The sequence below is a fragment of the Hemicordylus capensis genome, chromosome 5, assembly GCF_027244095.1.
Source record: "Hemicordylus capensis ecotype Gifberg chromosome 5, rHemCap1.1.pri, whole genome shotgun sequence".
In the NCBI taxonomy this organism is placed as follows: Eukaryota; Metazoa; Chordata; class Lepidosauria; order Squamata; family Cordylidae; genus Hemicordylus; species Hemicordylus capensis.
The window spans coordinates 206426601-206447107 of NC_069661.1; the positions used below are offsets into that span (position 1 = coordinate 206426601).

Below are 20507 nucleotides of genomic sequence, written 5' to 3' on the forward strand. Positions count from 1 at the left end.
TTCTTCCCTTTGCAGAAACTATGCTGATATTGACCTGTACAACTTGTGATGCTGCCCAGCTTGCAGCCCTCCAGCAAGGCAGCCCTCCAAGGCTTTTGATTAATAAAACTCTGGCTTTGTTGCCTGCCTGGAATAGTAGAAACCAGGTTGTCAAGACTGCAGGCCACCATCAATAGCTGATGAGCTGTTTTAGACATGATGGACCCAAACATTGTGAAATCCTGTCCTATGTACTTAATAATTCTATCCTTAGTAATGCTTTCAACCAATTTACCTGGGATAGAAGTTAGTATTACAGGTCTGTAAAATATTTCCTTCTTTTGTGCCCTTTGTCTGTAAGCAGATTGACCAGGCAATGTGTGAAGTTCCTCAGGTTAATCTCCATTTTCCAACCGTACTTGGAAAGCATGTTTACTGACTGAGCTATGTACACAGTTTATTGATCATATGCATTATCTCTGCCCTGAGCTGCTACATTGAAGGCAACATGAGGCTCACGGGATCTTGATTACTTCTGCTGATGTCTCAGGTTAAAAAAAGATGGTAAAGCAATTTGCATGTTAGAAATGCTATAGAAATAATTAGTAGTTATTATGATGAGAAAGTTTATATCCTGATACTTTGATATCTTATATATTGATGTAGTCACTGGTTTTTTTGGTTTGTTTGTTTTTTAAAGAAAATGAATTGTCAGAGTGTTCATATGTGATCAGAGAGGTCCAAATGGAGGCTGAAGCATTCAATGATGTTGAAACACTTGCTGAAATTACAATGCAAGCTGTTAAGCTTGGCCTGCAAGGAAGACAACCAGTTGCTGACATTAAGTTTCTATTACAGGTTTGGATGTGAACATAAATAATTAATTTTTCACCAGTAAAGTTGCCATCTGAATGGATTAATTGTGACACATTTATTAGTTTTAATTTAGCAAGTCTCTCTAGATAACTGTATAAAGTCATTCCTCGCCAACTGCGGTTTCCCCAATCATGGATTTGCGTATCCGTGACTGGGAAATTTGTGACCATTCTCACCAACTGCAACCGGAGTATCCGTGGTTTGTGAGATTTTTTTCAATTGGGGTGGTTTTTGTGTGTGTGTGATTTTCAGGGATCGGGGGGGTCCTTTTCGGGGGTCGGGGTTATTTTTGGTGGTTGGGGGTCATTTTGGGGGGTCCCCTTCATTCCTCTTACACACTCCTGGTGATTTGGGGGGATATTTTCCTTCCCCCCCCCTTTTTTTTTGGTGAGGGATGAGGGATGACTGTACCTGGATTAGTGGTTCTCAGACTGTGGAGCAGGACACTCATGAGCCCTCTTCAGATGTTATAAAAAGGGCCTGCTGTACTGTGAGGCAAAGGGGGAGGAAGTCCTGCCCCTGTTGCGTCAATTGCCAGTCACGCTTACAGTGGGGCTCATCTGAAGAGGGCAGGGCTCTACCCATGATGGCAGGCACTTTTGTGTTTGCAAGACTGGATTGATCTACCCTCACAATCATGGGAGCACCCACCATCATGGATAAGGCTCTTCCTTCTTCAGATGAGCTCCACTGTAAGTGTGAGCAGCGGGGTGCACAGGTGAGTGACGCAGCAGAGGTGGGACTTCCTCTTCCTTCACCCGGCAGAACACTGCTACAGTGAGGCATTTCTATAACGTCTGAAGCTGCCTGTGGTGTCCTGGAGATGGTTAAAAAGCTCAGATCCTGATCCAGGAGATGCCTTCCTCTCTATATTGGCTGAAACCTGGTTAGGCTTGGTGTCCCTTGAAAGAGGGTGTTAACTTAGTTACATTGAATTTGTTCAATAAATGCTAGCTCACAATCCCAATCTGATTTTGGAAGAAGAGCTGCAGCTTTATTCTGACATTTTCCAGTGCACATTTTAGAAGGATTCAGAGCTGTCCTGTCTTCTCCATCTTCTAATGCCAGGGTTGGATTAGTATTCCAAACTACAGATCCTAGCAAACAGCAGTTGGCTACATGCACACTTCTGCATGCAGAAATCTGTGCAGTCTCACCTTTGGTGAGTACTGGGTCATGGAGATTGGTACTGGGCAGCAAGAAGATGAAGCAAATTTAGGAGGACCCAAGTTGTTAAAAACTGAGAAATACAGTCTGATCTACACTGTAACTATAAATACATCTGTTATGATCATACAGAATACAATCAGGTTCCTTGAAGAAAAGACACTGATTTCTCCACCAGCTTGTTTAACACTAGTGCAAAGTATGCTTCTGCTAGCTGACATACTGAGAACAGAAGCAGAGGATGATTCAGAGCATCACACTTCTAAAACAGATCAATGGAATTTATTAATTCTGGCACACAAACTTGTCATTAAACAGGTGAGTGTACACTGCTAGTTTAATGCCCAGTTTAAATCTTCACAGGGTTCACAGCCTGAGTACAGCATCTAGGTTTGATAGTATGAATAAATAAGATCCTATGTTTGGACAGACCATGCTGAAATGTTAAGGGTCAGAAGTCAGAAAATGGACAGATTTAAAATATGATCAGTAATGAAATCATATGCCATGTACTGGGTCAGAAATTAGAAAATGGTTTCAAATGAGATCTTATAAAATTGGGTCAAAAAGGCAAAGGGCAAAGCCCAGAATAACGTTAAGTTCCATGTATACTGTCACTTCTGAGCTTCCTGGGGAAAGGGCAGAATGCAAATCTGATAATCTGGATCATGACCCATTGCTATCCATAAGTGTGGGTTCTCTGCCTGTGGAGGACATGGTGGGTGGAATGCTCAGGCTCCTCATGGCATCCATGTTCTGCCTCACATGCTCAGCACGTTGGTTATTTAGGGCGGTTAAGGTGCCATTTTGCCAGTTCCTTTCCGCCACCAAAGCATCAAGACGACAACAACAAACATTTATATACCACTTTTCAACATAAGTTTCCAAAGTGGTTTACATAGCGAAATAATAAATATATAAGATGGATCCCTGTCCCCAAGGGGATCACAATCTAAAAAGAAACATAAGATAGACACTAGCAACAGCCACTGGAAGGATACTGTGCTGGGGGTGGATAGGGCCAATTGCTCTTCCCCTGCTAAAAGAGAATCATCATGTTAAAAAGGTGCCTCTGATTAACCGGTTTCATTTGATTGAAATTAGTCATGTATACAGTATTTGAAGGTATTAATGTTGTATGTATTTTATGTATGTTGTTGTTGTTTCTTTTTCTTGTATTTATGCTGAACTTGAGCCAAAATAAACAAATACATACATACAAAAAGGTACCTCTTTGCCCAGTTAGCAGGCAAAACCTCTTCATTTGCTGCTCCTCGGTTCAGACTGGTTCATTAGTGAGTTTTATTCTGTAAAAGAGATTGCATTATCGGACTTGAGAGGTGCCGGGAGCGGGGTTTAGATTCATTAAGCACTGGGATACATTTTGGGGAAAGTGAAGCCTGTAAAAAGGGATGGGCTCCACTTGAACCAAAATGGAACCAGACTGCTGGCGCTAAAAATAAAGAAGGTTGCAGAGCAGCTTTTAAAATGACAGCTGGGGAATTCCTGGTGGGAACAGGGTGGCATCTGCTTTGGCTGGCAAAATCTCGTAAGGTGTGAGGGTGAACATGTTTTGAATAAACCAGAAGAGGACAGAGTAGAGCCAGGGGTTGAACAGAAGGTAACACAGGACAACTTGCCAAATAGGTCAAATGATGGTAAGGGGGATAGCACACGCCAACACCAGGTGAGGGACTCTACGTATATGTGTCTGTATACCAGTGCCAGAAGCCTCTGAGCCAAGCTGAGTGAGCTGGAGTGCTTGGTTACTAATGAAAACATAGATATAGTGGGTGTAACAGATACAGTGGGGCCTTTTATGGATAGCAACTTATCACGATCCAGATAAACAGGTTGCTTACCTGTATCTGATTACCTGGGACTGATCTGTTGATATCCATGACCCTCCCATTCCTCCCCACTGCAGTAGTTTGAAGATACATTTTTTAAAAATTCACCTGAGATAATGTGGATGACTGTCAACTTCAACGGTTGTCCAAGAACCGGCAAAATGATGCCCTAACCGCCCTAAATAACCAATGCGCCGAGCTCATGAGGCAGAACATGGGTGCCATGAGGAGCTTGGTCATTCCATCTGTGAGGTCCTGCATAGGTGCAGAACCCACACTTATGGATATCAACAGATAACTCCCAGATAATCAGTTACAGGTAAGCAACCTGTTTTTATATGATCGCCAATGGCTTCCTAAATTTCCCTCAGTATCAAATGTATTTTGCCTTAAAGCATGGAGTTTGCTGTTCAAGAAACACAAGTTCAAATCATGCTTAGCTTCATGAGATTAATTCAGCAGGTCTTTCAAACCTAAAAATCCCTAAGATTAATATCAGTACCAGCCTTAGGTTTTCCCCCCTTAAATCTGGTTAGGATCTAAATACGTACGGAGTACGGATGATAACGTCCTTGTCCATGCTATAAGGAAGGGGTATTGGGATGTTCACAGAGAACATCCAGCTCAACACTATATTGTGTGTGGTGGGATGTTCATACAAATGGCCCCTCTATCTGCACTCCTTTTATCAAATATCTGCATGTAGAGCCCCCCCCCCACACACACACACGATAAAGGAATGAGATGAGAGGCTGTTGGGAAGTCTTAAGGCTGCTTTCTGCTCTGTCAGTAAAATCCGGGCAAACTGGATGGCAAATTTGAAATCAGGGCAAAATATAGGTGGTTTCAGCAGCCGGCTGGTGGCAGGGGGGAGAGCCAGAATTCTGGTGCTGCCCAGAATTCCAGGTGACATGGCAATTCTAGTTGCATTCCTCTAAGCTTTGGAATCAACAAGCCAATATCCTAAAAGTCAACATTTTGCCTCCTTCCTCAGGAAATCCCATAATTTAGTAATAACCAATCCCAAAACCCATTATGTTCAGCTAGAAGCCTCCACTGGTAACCATTAACCCAGAGGGGCACTGATTTAGGACATAGCATTTACTATACAAAGCATCTTGCAGCCTATAAAACAGGCAGGGACTTCTCCCCCCTCCCCCTCCGCCCCCGCATTTCCCTCTTCCCTTCCATATGGATATGTATGTGCGTGCATGCTTATGACTTGTCAGGCTAGTTCAGGAGGTTTTATGAGACTTAAAAGGGTCTCCTGTGGGGAGTCAGAGCACAGGGCAAGGCTGAAGGAAGACAGCCTCTAGCTTAATCCTTCAGTCATGGAATCCATTGAGTATCCCAACTAATTGCAGGGAACTTGCTCACACAGTCCCCTTTGCTCTGTTCCTTCTCTGCCACCAGACCCTAGCAACTTCAAACCACAACCCCCAGCCTCTGAATCAGGTAGCCTCCCACAGCACAGGGGCCCACTTCTTTCCCCACTTATTCTTCCTGGTTCCCAGAAGTCTAACATAAGTTTAGCCCCTAAATTCACCTTTCATTGGAGAATTGGCAGCCACTCGCCTCCACAATCAGGGAAGCCATTTCCCTCTCTAGTCAGTTTCCTCTGTTTGGTCTCCCTCCACTTCTAGACTTTCTTCGATCACTCACCCCACTTCCCCTGATTCTCTCTCACCCTGCCTAGATCTTTGGACAGGCCTGTATTTCCCTTCCTGGCCGAAACTCGTTTGGGCTTCTTTCCTCCTTTCTCCAGGTCCTTCAGACAGTCCCTTCACCTTTCTTTAACTGAACTTTCTCAGGTTTCTTTCCAACTTCATCCCAGTTCTCCTGATCCTCTGCCTACCTTCACCAGAATTCGCCCGGGTTCCTGTCCTTCCCCTTCCTGGTCCCATACCAGACTTCCTAACCCCATCCTCCTTCTTGCTCTATCCAAACGCTCTCAGGTTCTGCACCTGCCTTTTCCTGATCTCCATGCCTGTCCCCTAAGCTGTGTCTGCCTTCCTTCTCTACTCTTTTGAGGCTTGCTGTTTCTCATTTTCAGTCCGTCAGCTGGTTCTTTTCAGTCTCATTTTCAGTCCATTTACTGGTGCCCATCTGAGTGTCCATCTAAGCAGAGGTAAAGTATTGAGATGATACTCATCTGAGTGTCCAAGTCATGGGAACCCCCTCATTAGCACTATAGTCAAGCCTCTTCATTGTATTCTGTAAAATATAGACTTCTAAATCTGTGGTTGTGACCTTTCTTGAGCTACTATTTTATACTCATACCTTCAAGGTCCCAAAAGGGGGGTAAAAAGCACCCCTTGTAACACATTGGTCAGTGTAGTTCAGCACACTGACTGGCAGTGGCTCTCCAAGATTTCAGGCTGAGGGAACTTTCCTGGCCCTCTCTGGAGATGTCAGGGTTTGAACCTGGGACTTTTTGCATGCAAAGCAGATGGTGTACCAAAAATCCATTGTCCCATCCTGATCTGCAAGAAGAAAATAGAGGCTGGAATCCAAAAAGGTAGTTTAGGCTAACACATGATTATGTGGTATGGGTATCTGCTAATTTGTAATTTGAACTTTGAATTTCAATGACACTTACTTGAGTAAATTTAGTCATGATGTCACCCAGTGTCTTTAATAATTCCCAGAAATCTCTGGACTACTGAGTGTGCAAAGATCAACTAACAGAGACAAATATAAAAATTAGATATTTATTTTTATAGGATAAATGACAGCAGTAAGTATATATTGGATATTTCTTAACAGCAATAAGTATATATTGGATATTTCTTCATTCTAAATCATACCCTTTGACAGTTATTTATTCTGGGACAATCACTTGAACAACATGCAGGAGACCCGACAGTTACAACTCTAACAGAGTCTTTGCAAAACATATACTTACCACAAATCAAATTACTGGCAAAAGTCAAAATGAGACTCGGTAAGAAAACGTATATTACCTGTAAAGTATTTCATTACTTATAAAGACATCTGATATACCCAGGAAGGACAAGATATGTATGCATTCTGTTAATTTTGATCTTCAAATAAATAAATGGTTTTGCTGGGATCTGCAACAAAAATATACAGATGTTCTCCACCATAAAGGTCATCTGAGGAGGTCCATCTCCAGTTACCGCCAACTCGTTTGGTGGTCACACAGAGATGGGCCTTCTCGGCTGCTGCCCCAAGATTGTGGAATGTGCTCCCTGCTGAGTTACGATCCTCCCCATCTCTGGCAATTTTTAAAAAACATTTGAACCCCCCCCCCCTTTTTTTTAATCCAAGCCTTCTCAGGTTTTTAATTTTAAAAAATACTGTTTGTTAATTTTATGGTTTTTAAATTATTGTATTGTTTTAACTTTTATATGTGTTATATTTTGAACTGTTTTAACTTTTATATATGTTTTAATTGTTGTTAGCCATTCACTATAAGATAATCTGTCAGGAAGTGGCACAGCGGAAAAATGCTTGACTAACAAGCAGAAGGTTGCTGGTTCATATCCCCGCTGTCAGCAGCAATATAGGAAAGGCATCATCTCATACTGTGCGGGAGGAGGCAATGGTAAACCCCTTCTGTATTCTACCAAAGAAAATCACAGGGCTCTGTGGGCGCCAGGAGTCGAAATTGACTTGACGGCACGCTTTACCTTTAATGTGAGAAAATCTGTTAAATTATGAGACCCCATTAAATTGCAGACTTCTTGCAATAATATTGTGGTTGATCAGGAACCTCATAATGATTAAATGCCAACAGATATGTGACCTGTGATCCTGCTGTGCTGGCAGTCACTAATAGCAGCATTACACTGGCAGAATGTCATTGTGATTCTGTACACTACCAGCATCAAAGTAGAAAGCAAAACAATGCCAGCAGGAACAAGAGATAATGTGGCAACATCAAAAGACAATCCCATTGTACCCATGGCAGTGCTGCTGCTACCCACAAATTGCAGCATTGTATACGGATGACCTCACAATAACCATGTATTCAAGGTGTGAATCAGTGCATGGTTGCAGAAGAATCCCATGAAGAAACCCTATCCAGCGTCTATACTTCACATACCAGGCAGTGAGAAAGACATCACAGCTCCTCCCCTTACAAAAGACCAAAGGCACAATAGAGAGGAAAGTAGCAACAGACACATACAGCCTCAAGTGCCAGGCCTTCATTCAAATAGGTCTTCAGATCCCCTGGCAGCCTGCAAAGGAGCAGATGGCAAACAATGAGGCAAGTCTCACAATCAGTGAGACTTGCCTCTAGGGAGTTTGCGAGGAGAGCGGGCTTAGCAGACCGGAGCAACCCTGGGAGGCCAGATTGGCCACCCACCTGACTGCCGGCTCCATCGCGGAGCCGGTGGGGGCTGCGGGGATTGGGGGCCATGTGGCCCCAGAAGTTCCAGGATGCTTTGCGCGAGTGCGCGGGGCATCCTGGAGAGACCCCCGAGCCTGGGAGGCTGCTTGCTTCCGGCCGGGGGTCTTCTTCTGTGTTGCTGAGCCGCGGAGCCGCGCCATGGCAACACACAACCAAAAAACCTGGGTTAGCGGAGCGCTTGCTCCGCTAACCTGGGCTAAGGGGAGGGGGAATTTGCAGGGTTTGCTGCTGGAAGCCGTGCGGCTCTCATTGCAGCACACGACTGCCAAAAAGCGGGCTAGGCTCCCTTAGCCCACTTTTTGGCAGCTGCGAGAATCACCTCAATAACTGTTTTGATAGACAAACGGACAGGCCTAAAGATAAAAGGTAAAGTGTGCCATCAAGTTGATTTCAACTTCTTGTGCCCACAGAGCCCTGTGGATTTCTTTGGTAGAATACGGGAGGGGTTTACCACTGCCTCCTTCACACAGAACTGCAAAATAAAGCCTGAAATTCAGATCATAACTGTCCACGCGGTCTGTATGATGTTATAATCAAAATTGGAGACAGGAGGACTAGAACTCCCACATCACACTCAACACAGTAACTGCCTAACCACACAGCCACAGAAGCAAGACACATGATGGAATCTTTGTACCATAATTTTGGGCAGAAGCACTGCATCAGCATAAACGCCTCAGTAAGGGGGAAAGGCTGAAAAATTGCAGAAACCCAGCAGAAACACCTTATCGGCATAAATGCTGCAATTAGAGGGGGACATCATGCAGTATTATTTCTGTTGTGTTGAACGCTTAATTTTCTACTACATCTGGAACCTGAATTCTAGTGTAAATGCATAAATGCTGCTAAAATAAACAACTTTGAATAATGTACCAGCCGTGACCTTTCTACCCCAAATTAAGGTAATATCGCAGCTAAGCCCACGGCACGCCCTCTTCCCTCTCCACAATCCCTCATGGTGCCAGCTGTGTAAAGCAGGATATTTCATATGGGCCTTAATGTAATGGAACATTGTATGTTTAGTGAACATGAACACCCAGCCCTGGATTTGGTCCCTCAGCCGTGGAGTTTGGTTCAACTCCTGGATTTGGTTCCCATAGAAAGGCTGGGAGAGCTACAGGTGCACCAGAGACAGTTCAGTGCCATAGTCAACCAGGAATGATGCATGGGTCAATAACTCCATCCAGTTGCTTGAATCCTACATGTCTCAAGATTAAGCCTCCCCATTTTTATCCCTGCATTTGCAGATTTCTTAACCCTGTTGAACCTTACCACAATTGCCGAAATATTGGTCAGTTGTGGGAGGGTGTTTGTCAAAGATTTCTCACCTGAGGCCTATTCATGTTCCAGCCACAGCTTCCTTGTGCTCATTTGGTTGATTGTCGGTGCCTGCTGTTCCTACTCCATGGCTTAGTTTAGGTTTCCATACCAGCAATGGATGGAAAGGCAAGAAGACAGCTGTTGGGCCCACCCTGTTGGTGCTTCAGTAACATGGCTCAGGCTAGATCTTCAGTCTCCTCTCTTCTAGCATGTATACCCCATTCTGACAACACTTGAGGTGAACTTTGTGTGGGACTTAATTTATTTGTGCCTAAATTACTAAATTTAGAATTTTTTGTCTGAAACATTCTAAAACATTTTAGTACAAGGTATTTATTTTATGTTTACAATACTTCTTTTTCATTTTGGAAACAATTTTTTGAAACCATTCATGAAATATTTTCTTGTAAATTAATTCTAGGACATGCATTGGCTCTAGAATTATCTTGCACATCTAAAACACAAAATGAGGTGAAATGGCAACTAGCGCTCCAGCATACAGAAACAGCACTGGATCTTTGTACAGCATCAGTCAAAAGAGAATTGGATCTGGAAGCAGAAATTCTGTTTCGGAAAGGTAAGATCTAGTATGTCTATACTTATGATGTGTGTGCTTGCACCTATAGTCCTCAGAAAGTATTATCTCTGAATTGGTATGGTGTTGGAACTTTAGGAACCCACAACTTTAATTAGGTTGGTAAAGGCTTCATTCCAAGCTATATTGTACTAGCTCTGGGCTTGGTCAAGCTTTGAGGCAGGTTGCAGCTGGGGAGGGGATTCTGATTCTGGAGCAGGCAAATGAAGATCAAAGGGGCCAGAGGCAGCGGATGTCGTAAAAGAAGGCTGGTATCAGGTAGACAAAGATAAAAAGGAAGAGGCATCTTGATCTGGTAGTCAAGTATAGGCTGGAGGTCAGATGCAGGCTATTCTGTTGCTACCTGGAATGATTTGCTGGGACTGAGTAACCCAGCCTGGGTCTCCTGCTCTAGAGGGCCAGCCAAGTTCAAACAGGTTGCTTACCTGTAACAGGTGATCTGGAAGTGATCCATTGAATCCATAAGGAAATGGGTTCTGCACCTGCGCAGGCACCTCGCGGGCCGACTAAGTAGCTCCTCGCGACGCCCAGCCGCCACCACGTGGCTTGTGTGTCTGTTATACTCAGCGGTTGGGCATCCCTCAGTCAGTTTTGTGCAGACTGCCCCTATTAGATATTATTGTTTTTGTTCATTCTTTTTTTCTGCCTTTCTGCAGTGGGGATGGTCAGGGTGGGTCTTATGGATTCAACAGATCACTTCCAGATCACCTGTTACAGGCAAGCAACCTGTTTATCTGGACCATGATCCGTTGATTCCATAAGGAAATGGGTGAATAGCTAGCTTCCCACCAAGATGGTGGGTGCAGAATGCAGTTCTTACTGCAACACCCGTTTCAAGACACTTCTCCCATACTCTGCCTGGCGTGCCATGCGTAGGTCAATAGCATAATGCTTAATGAATGGCTGATGAGATGACCATGTTGCCGCTGTGCAAATGTCATCCATTTTAATGCCTGAAAGATGAGCTGCCGAAGCTGAGTATTTTCTAGTTGAATGCGCTCGCACTGTCTTTGGGGGTGGCACCCCCTGCTGCTTGCACGCCAGAAGGATAAGTTCCACAAGCCAATGTGCTATGCGCTGTTGAGACACTGCATGTCTCTTCCGTTTTTCTCTGTATGAAATAAAGAGTTTTTGTCTTTCTTATTGATTTAGTCACCTTTAGATAATAAAGTAGCGCTCTGCGTATGTCTAAGGAATGTAAGGCTTTTTCAAGCCTTTTGCTACCTGGAATGATTTGCTGGGACTGAGTAACCCAGCCTAGGTCTCCTGCTCTAGAGGGCCAGCCAAGTTCCTACTGGTTTCACCAGTAGTTCCCAGGTTTCATATGTCACTTGGGGTGAAGGGTTGTAATAGTGCCCCTGGCCATTAAAAGGGTGCTGCTGCAGCAGGACTGTGATAAGACTAATTACTCCTTCAGTCTGGGAGTTGCCGTGTTGGGAGTAAGTTGGCTAAGCCCTGCTGTCAGAGCCCTTGGTTCAAATTTCCTGGTGCTTTCCACTTCCATAAAGTGCTGTATCTCTCGTGTATGTTCTTTATATTAGCGCCTAAATGTGGCATTATTTCTATTTATTTATATGAGATTCTTATGCCACGTTTCTTCTAAAAGAACTCAAAATGGTATAGACTGGTGTGCTGAGGGGAGCTTCCCTTGTTATTGTTGGCCAGTACCTAGACTAACAAAGCGTGGAGGCAGCATAGCTGCACAAGTGTTCTGGGGGAGGACTGATTGTCTTTGATCTCTCCTTTCCTCTGAAACTGACTGTAACCCGCCCCCCCCGCACTGTCCTTAAGAGTCACTCACTCTTCAGGGACACATTTTTGGAAGTCATAGTTGACTTCAGAGGGAAGGGAAGCAAAAATTGCTTCTCTGCTGGGTTGTGCACTGCACATTAGCTGCAGGACTGCTTCCTTAATCTGGGTGTTGGTCAAGGTCACCTGACTACCACCTGAGTGTTCTGGAGAAAATTGCCATTGCAGCGTAGTTAACCCCAGCTGTGAGTCTTTGGGTTCTGAGATAGGGCTCTCACTGCTGTGTTGCTTTGGGAGTTTCAGCTTCCCCCTCCCCCCCGAGCCTGCAAATAGCAATATACTATTCCTGTCTTGTGCCTTTTTGTTACGTGACTGCAACTTAAGAAGCTTCTGGGTTTGTGTTGGGCTGCCTGAAGTGTGCTGGCAATAGCCCTGCATCACTTCTGGCCCATCCATGTTTATATTCAATCAGGCTGATGATTCTGTAGAGCCAAGAGGGCTGTTAGCACCCTGGCATCCGATAACCTGCAATTTGTTACCTCCGACAGGAACAAAATTGTATCATATTAATTTATGTTGGTCTTTTTTAGGGAAGATAGAGCGACAGCTGGATATGATATGTGGTAATAAATCGATGTCAGCTGTTGAAAGCTTGCTGAATGGTATAAAGTTAAGCTTGCGCAGTTATCAAAACTATGGGTGAGCAACTGTTTGATTTCTTTTGTATGTGTTTTTTGGCTTGGGGTCTATATTGATTTACTTTTCTAATAAAAGACAGGCTAACAAAGTTATTTTCTTCCATATACACTGATGGGCAGCCCAATCCTAGCAATACTTACTGAGAAGTATGTCCACTTACTTCAATAGACTTACTTCCAAGTAAGATTTGGACCAGATGTTACTTTAGGGTACCTCCTTTGCAAATGCATGATTGCTTGCTTTTTAAAATGTTAAAAAGCAGCTGGATTGGGACTATGATAGGGGACTTTAATTCTACCTTCCAGGTCCCTGTCCAGATTCTCCTCTCTCTCTGTAGGGAGAGGAGGAGGATACTGGGACTTCAGCAGAGGAGTAGGGTTAATGCCCTGCTACTCCTTCTGCTGTTGTTCCAATTTGAGAGGACTGATTCCACCTGCTATTTAACATTAAAAAATCCAAGCTGAAATAGATCTTGAGTGTTCTTACTTAAGTAAGGCGTATTTGCTATAATGAGATCATTCTTATCCAGAGAGGTAATAACTAGGCCTGTGCAACACAACCCCCCACCCGATCAAGTCCAATCCAATTTCATTTTAAAAATGGTGGGCCGATATGGCTTTCCCAGTACCATTGCAATTGGAACTGAGTTGGAATTGACCCAATATTTTTTGATATGCCTATAGGGGAAAAAAACCCCACACTCACCCTTGCCTTATATTTAGTCACTGCTATTGTATTTAAGGACTGCCCCCCTGAAATTAGGGTTGGGGAGGTAAAGGTAACCTCACTGGCCCTGTGGGTTCTTCGTGAGGGTTACTTCCCCTGCCTACCTCACAATTTCAGGAATGCAGTTCTTAAAAACACCTCAGGAGCCAGCTTGAAAAAAAAGTCTCCAAGGTTTTCCAGGCTGGTTTTGGTTTCTGATAGGAATATTGGAAGTAGAAGGATTTCTGACATGACAACAGAGATTTAGTCAGAGTTCTGACTATGGGACTCCCTGTTGTCATTTTGGAAATCCTTCCAGTGATGCCTGATAGTGGATATATTGGTCCAATATTCCTGTTATGACTGCACAGCCCTAATAACAATCTTAATTTTGGCCATGTATTAAAAAAAATTATTTCCAAATTATAATGGGGTGTGTCACGTACTATCATAAGATATCTCTTTTGCAGACTAATAAGAAGAGCATATCTGGAGATGGCATTGCAATATTTCTATTTAATTACACACAAGGACGAATCTCTGTCTTCAGGTACACTGAAAGGGCAAGCATTCAAACCGAGGGTATGTACCGCATTTTAAATTAAAACATGTCCACATAGGAGCTTTTGTGCTAAGCTGGAGAGGAGGAAATAGTATCTGAACATTTTGTGTAGTTTTGTGCAACATTCTCTTTTGTGGATTGCAACACCCATGCTAACCCCTGCAGTTTTGCTTTTTGGTGCATAGAAATCACAAGTACTGAATCAACATTAGTCAGCAGCGCATTACAGCAGCCTCCCGCCCGCACCACCCTTTGCTTGCTGGCTGGGACAGCTTGAAGATCACCTCAGCTTTGCTGCCTAACTGGGCTCTCACTTCCTCAGTGCCAGACCACTAACACTTTTGGGAATTGAGACCAGCCCTGCCCAGAGTCCCTCGTGATAGGAGAGATTCTGGGGGCTTATAAAGAAGAGGCCTGTGGCTGGCAGTGCTGCCAGCAGTGTGGTTGCCAAAGCTGTGCTGGGCCTTTGGTGTGGGACTGAAGGCTGGGGCACAATATATTCCCTTATGGCTGTTTTAGGAGCTGTAATAGCTGTCTTGCTAGCTTCCGTTATTGAGTCTTTGGTGAAGTTAGTCTGTGATGCTAGAGATGGGGAAACGGAGCACGTCCGTTGACTGTGGGGCAGCTATTCCAGTGGTGGTGGTGGGGAACATCAGCAGGCTGTTCCAGGGGAAGGGAAATAAGAAATTTAATAGCTGTTTCCGGCTGTCCTGTCTGCTCTTTGAACTTGGGGAGCACTGCCAACTGCCCACAGAACCTCACCTTGCTCTTTTGTAATGTTAGGTTGGTCCAGAATAAACCAGAACTCATCCATGATCTGATTATGGATGAAGGGCCTGATGTGCGTCGCAGAGACTTGGCTGGGGGAGGCTGGTGGCCCAGTCTGGTCCCAGCTTCTCCCTCCAGGGTACTCTGTAGAGGAGCAGGTGAAGGGAGGTGGGCGGGGAGGTGGAGTGGCTGTGATCTATAAGGATAACATCTCCCTTACCAGGATCCCTGTTGAAGTATCTGACCATATTGAATGTGTGTACTTAAGTTTGGGGACCAGGGATAGATTGGGACTTCTGTTGGTGTACTGATCACCCCGCTGAATCTCTAACTGAGCTCACGGACTTGGTCACGGAATTGGCATTGGAGTCTCCCAGACTATTGGTACTGGGAGACATCAGTGTTCACTTTGGGACGAATTTGTCTGGGGTAGCTCAGGAGTTCATAGCGGCCATGACAACTATGGGCCTATCCCAAGTGGTCTCTGGACCAATGCACATTGCAGGTCACATGCTTGATCTGGTCTTTTACTCCGATTAGGGTGGTGTCCCATGAGTGGGGACTCCTGTGATTTCCCCATTGTCATGGATGGACCACCATCTGGATAAGGTTGGGCTTACAATCACATCCCACTTCTGCAGGGGGGAGGAGCCTATTAGAATGGTCCATCCGAAAAGGTTACTGGATCCAATAGGATTTCAAGAAGCCTTGGAAGGATTTAGTGTTGGCTCTGCCAGTGATCCTGTTGATGCCCTGGTGGAGAATTGGAATAGCCAACTCACCTGGGCAGTAGACATGATTGCTCCTAAGCGTCCTCTCCAGCCCGCTTAGAAACTGGCCTCTTGGTACATGGAAAATCTATGGGGGCTGAAGCAGCAAGGTAGACTGGAGCACAAATGGGAAAAGACTCGACTAGAATCTGACAGATTACGACATAGAACACATTTAAAGATCTACGCTCAAGCAATACGTGCAGCAAAGTAGCAATTCTTTTCTGCCCGTATTGCATCTGCGGGTTCACATCCAGCGGAGTTGTTCAGGGTTGTGAGGGGGCTAGGACATGCCCCTCCTTCCTTGAATCAGAATTTGGAACCATCAATTACTCACTGTGATGTTCTTAATGAGTTCTATGTAGACAAAAGCTCTCGTATTTGGCCCAACTTAGATGAAGATTCCACAACTATTGAGGTGTCTGAATCGGAGGTTTCCAGCAACTCCTCTCATGTGGTTTGGCTGGATCAATTCCAGCCAAATTTGGAGTTTGTGACTCCTGAGGATGTGGACAAGCTGCTTGGTGATACCTACCACCTGTTCTCTTGACCCTTGTCCAACATGGCTTATTCTATCCGGCAGAGAGGTTGTTATGGGAGACCTGGTAGAAATCATAAATACTTCTCTGAGGGAGGGCAGCAGTGTTCTCTCTAATTTTTTTCATCTATGTGCAGAATGAGTTTTGTTCTGGGGGACAGTATCAAGGAAGTGTGTGTGCACATGCATTCAGAGTGGGGCCTTCCTGATTCAACTTGGGCGGACATCAAAAAACTTGTGAGCGTGCACATGTGTGCACGCCTTAGAAGAAACACTGCAGGGCAGGATGCCTCCTTGTCTTAAGAAGGCAATTATTAGATCTCTTCTGAAGAAGTCAGCATTGGATCCCTCAAAGTTAAGCAATTACAAGCCTGTCTCCAACCTCCCATGGCTGGGCAAGGTGATGGCCTCCCAGCTCCAGAGGGTGATGGCCTCCCAGCTCCAGACAGTCTTGGAGGAAACTGATTATCATTCTAGACCCATTTCAAACTGGCTTTCAGGCAGCTGTGGGGTGGAGACTGCCTTGGTTGGCCTGGTGGATGATCTCTAATTGGGAATTGTCAGAGGAAGTATGACTTGGTTGATCCTTTTGGATCTCTCGGTAACTTTCGAGACTATCAACCATAGTATCCTTCTGGAAAGTCTGAGAGTGTTGCAGGGTGGGAAGCATTGTTTTACAGTGGTTCTGCTCTTGTCTCTCAGACAGATTCCAGATGGTGTCGCTTGGAGACTGTTGCTCTTCGAAATGTGACCTTGTGTATGGTGTCCCTCAGGGCTCCATACTGTCTCCAATGCTTTTTAACATCTACATGAAACTACTGGGAGAGATCATCAGGAGATTTGGTGTGGGGTGTTATCAGTATGCTGGGTGATGACTCCCAGATCTATTTCTCCATGTCAACATCCTCCATAGCCTCCCTAAATGCCTGCCTGGAGGCGATAATGGGTTGGATGAGGGATAATAGATTGAAACTGAATCCAGATAAGATGGAGGTGGGGTCGGAACTCCAGAGATGATTTTGATCTGCCTGTTCTAGATGGGGTCACACTTCCCCAAAAGGAACAGGCACATAGTCTGGCAGTGCTTCTAGAGCCACACCTCTCCCTGGTATCTCAGGTTGAGGTGGTGGCCAGAGGTGCTTTCTATCAGCTTTGGCTGATACGCCAGCTGCATCTGTTTCTTGAGATGAACTACCTTAGAATGATAGTACATATGCTGGTAGTCTCCAGACTTGACTTCTGCAATGTGCTGTACGTGGAGCTGCCTTTGTATGTAGTCGGGAAACTGCAATTGAAATGCAGTAGCCAGGTTGGTCTCTAGGTCATGTTGGAGAGACCACATTACTCCTGTGTTGAAAGAGCTACACTGGCTGCCAATAAGTTTCCAGGCAAAATACAAACCTATAAAGCCTAAACGGCTTAGGCCCTGGGTATTTAAGAGAATGTCTTCTTCACCATGAGCCCCATCACCTACTGAGATTATCCAGAGAGCTTTGTCTCAAGTTGCCACCAGCTCATCTGGTGGCCACATGGGGATGGGCGTTCTGTTGCTCTCCCAAGACTGGAATGTTCTCCCTACTTAAATACAAGCCTCCCCATCTCTGACAACTTTTAAAAAGCACTTAAGACTTACCTCTTCACCCAAGCTTTTAAATATGACTCTGGTTTTTAATAGTTTTAAGGCTTCTATTTCTTGAGTTTTAACCTGTTTTATGTCGCTGTAAACCGCCCAGAGATGAATGTGTGGAGTGGTGTACAAATTTGATAAATAAATAAAATAAAATAAACATTTCCAAACCACAATAAAGCTCGTGTAGGCATATGAACCCTTTGAAAGGAGTGCTCTTATTCATGGCTCCAGCCAGCTAGAAACAAGAGCCTTGTGGTCGTGTCCAGGCCCTCACTACAGTGGTGGTAAGATGAGATGATGGCCTCAGGTGGCACCTGCACCATTGGGTGGCAAGTGCCAGCATCCTGACCCACTGTCCATGGATGTCGCCTCACTTGCCTGCTGCCACCACTCCCCAGCTTTTTGCCTACTTTCCTGTGTCCCACCACCACCTACTTGACCTAGTCTTGTCCCTTGACGTCAGCTCTACCACCCTTGCATGCAGTATCCTTGTGCATCTCCCAGCTGCCTTACCTTCTGAGCAGCCGGGATTTTAAAACGAAGAATGGTGGTGAGAGGTGGGAGCAGGGAGGCAACTCAGTGAGAACAGAGCTTCTGTTTTCAGTAGCCTGGGTGCTTTCTTACTTGCTCTCTTCCACCCGCAGGCTTGTTTTTCTGAGCAAAGAAAATGATATCCACTCTTCCGAGCACACTCTAGCCAGTCATTTGTGCATATTCATTTTGTTCATATCACCTGTTATTTCCCACTTCAAACTAAGAACCATCCCAAAGGTTTTGGAATACTCTTTGGGAGTCTGTCAGAATAAGTATTCACAGTAAGAGATTTCCTTATTCCTAAACAATAATAAAAAAAGGCTGTTTCATTCATTATAAAGAGATTGCAGAATCTGAGATCTGTAGTTCATATGGCACTGATTGGTTCTTCATAGGATTGCGGATGTTTTTAGTAGATTGTGTAGTATGAGAAATGTGTATATGTGCTTTTCATAATCTGTTTATCACTTCTTGACCTAATTTGGAACTTTCATTAAATTTTAGTCTGCCAGAAGACGTGTTAGTTCTGAAGAAATTACAGTGCTAGAAATGTACAGAGTGCAGGCCTGGATTGCAGTAAGAGCTGCTGCACAGGTTTGTGGTTTTTTGTAATGTGCTTTTATTTTAATTATATTTTATATTATTTTATTTTAAATAATGATTACATTGGCCTCCGGTCAGTAAGTATTCTATATGATACATTATACGAATAAAGGGAAATGGGAGATTGACAGTACTTAAATATCTTTTTGTATATTAGACAGTAGGGATGTGCACGGAAATCTTCGGCGCCGGCAGGGGTAGCTCTTTAAGGGCGGGGGAGGGTGTACTCACCCCTCCCGCCGCCTTTACCCCGCCGGCGCTTTGGGTTTTTTTAAGCCCCTCGGGGCGGCAGCGTTCCTCTCTGCTGCCCCATTTTCCCCATTGGCCGGAAGTCGCAAGTGTGCGTGTGCCCATCGTGCACACGCACACGGCAGAAGCGCGCATGCAACAGGCACATGCGCACTCGCAACTTCCGGCCACTTCCAGCCGACGGGGAAAACAGGGAGGCAGGGAGGAACGCTGCCACCCTGAGGGGCTTAAAAAAAACAACGCGCCGGTGGGGGAAATGTGGTGGGAGGGGTGAGTACACCCTCCCCTGCCCTTAAAGCGCTACCCCCCACCGGCGCCGAAACACCGAAACCACCCCCAGTGCCGAAACATTTCAGAGGCCTTCATAATGGCCTCCGAAACGTTTCGGGCACATGCCTATTAGACATTAGCGACAATTTCAGCATTACTCAGGCTGCCAATTAGGGATGTGTGAGCTGGCTCGCACTTGAGCTGGCTCGGATCGAAGGCTTGCCCTCTAACCAATCTGAGAGGATCCAGTCCAAGAGCGAGTTGCGCCAAGCCCCCGTCTTGTGAGCCAGCTCAATGGATATGCTTGTAAAGGGTAATTGGGCAAGGATTAACCTTTACATGTAAAGGGCTAAATGCGGGGGTTGGGGTGAGGGAAAAGGTAGCCTTTTAGTAATTTACCTTTAAAAACAAGCCATGGTGGTGGTGGCCATGGTGGGGATGGTGGCAGTGGCTGGGGTTCTTTCCTTCCCACCACCTGCCATCCTCCCAAATAACTGGGCAGCTCATTTGGGAGGACAGCAGGGAGTGGTGGAAGGAGGCCCGGCCGCCACCTCCATAGTCCCCACTGCCACATGTCTGAGGCCTGAAAAAGGTTGCAGCAGGGTCAGTTGGGAGGCTGGCGGAGTGTTTGGAAGAAGCCCTCACCACTGCCCCTGTAGCTGCAGTTGTCATCCCCGTGGTGGCTGCTGTTTTTAAAGGTAAATTACTAAAAGGCTACTTTTCCCCTCCCCCCACCCCACATTTGGCCCTTTACTTGTAAAGAGGAATCCTTGCCAGATTCACATTCACAAGTATACCTGTTGAGCCCCTCAAGCTGGCTTGACGGCCCAAGTGGACTGGGCCTAGGCTTGATCAAGCCTGAGTCAAGCCACCTAGGGCCACTCAAACCTGATCCAGATTAGAGTCAAACCGGACAGTCTGGTTCCATGCACATCCCTACTGCCAATTACAGAAGTATCTGCCATCACGGTTACAGCATTTCCCTCTGCAGAGAAATCCCACTGTAACATGAGCAACAATGTGGAGGGGGTGAGTGATGCACCAGGGCAGGACTTTTGATCCACTTCGGTGCTGTGAGCACATTCAGACACTTCTGAGTTGAACATCCTAATAGGGCTAATGACCTCCAACAACTGGACCATCCCACTCCATTGGCAGCTTTTATTAGCTAAAAAGAGTATGGATCAAGTGCACATGATAACATTATGTATCATATGTCATAAGAACATGAAACGTTTCTTCAGTCACATTTAATATATATTAAG

The 20507-nt window shown here is 45.1% G+C and overlaps 1 protein-coding gene across 5 annotated transcripts in view; it reads left to right on the forward strand.

Moving 5' to 3' along the window:
* CFAP54 (cilia and flagella associated protein 54) overlaps positions 1-20507 on the forward strand; it is a 264824-nt gene that overhangs the window by 202774 nt on the left and 41543 nt on the right. For all 5 annotated transcript variants that reach the window (XM_053252437.1, XM_053252439.1, XM_053252438.1 and 2 more), the window contains 7 exons: positions 680-837; positions 2155-2340; positions 6690-6816; positions 9992-10147; positions 12505-12613; positions 13789-13900; positions 18625-18714. In XM_053252437.1, the coding sequence (XP_053108412.1) occupies positions 680-837; positions 2155-2340; positions 6690-6816; positions 9992-10147; positions 12505-12613; positions 13789-13900; positions 18625-18714 (938 nt within the window). The remainder of the gene's footprint in view (positions 1-679; positions 838-2154; positions 2341-6689; positions 6817-9991; positions 10148-12504; positions 12614-13788; positions 13901-18624; positions 18715-20507) is intronic.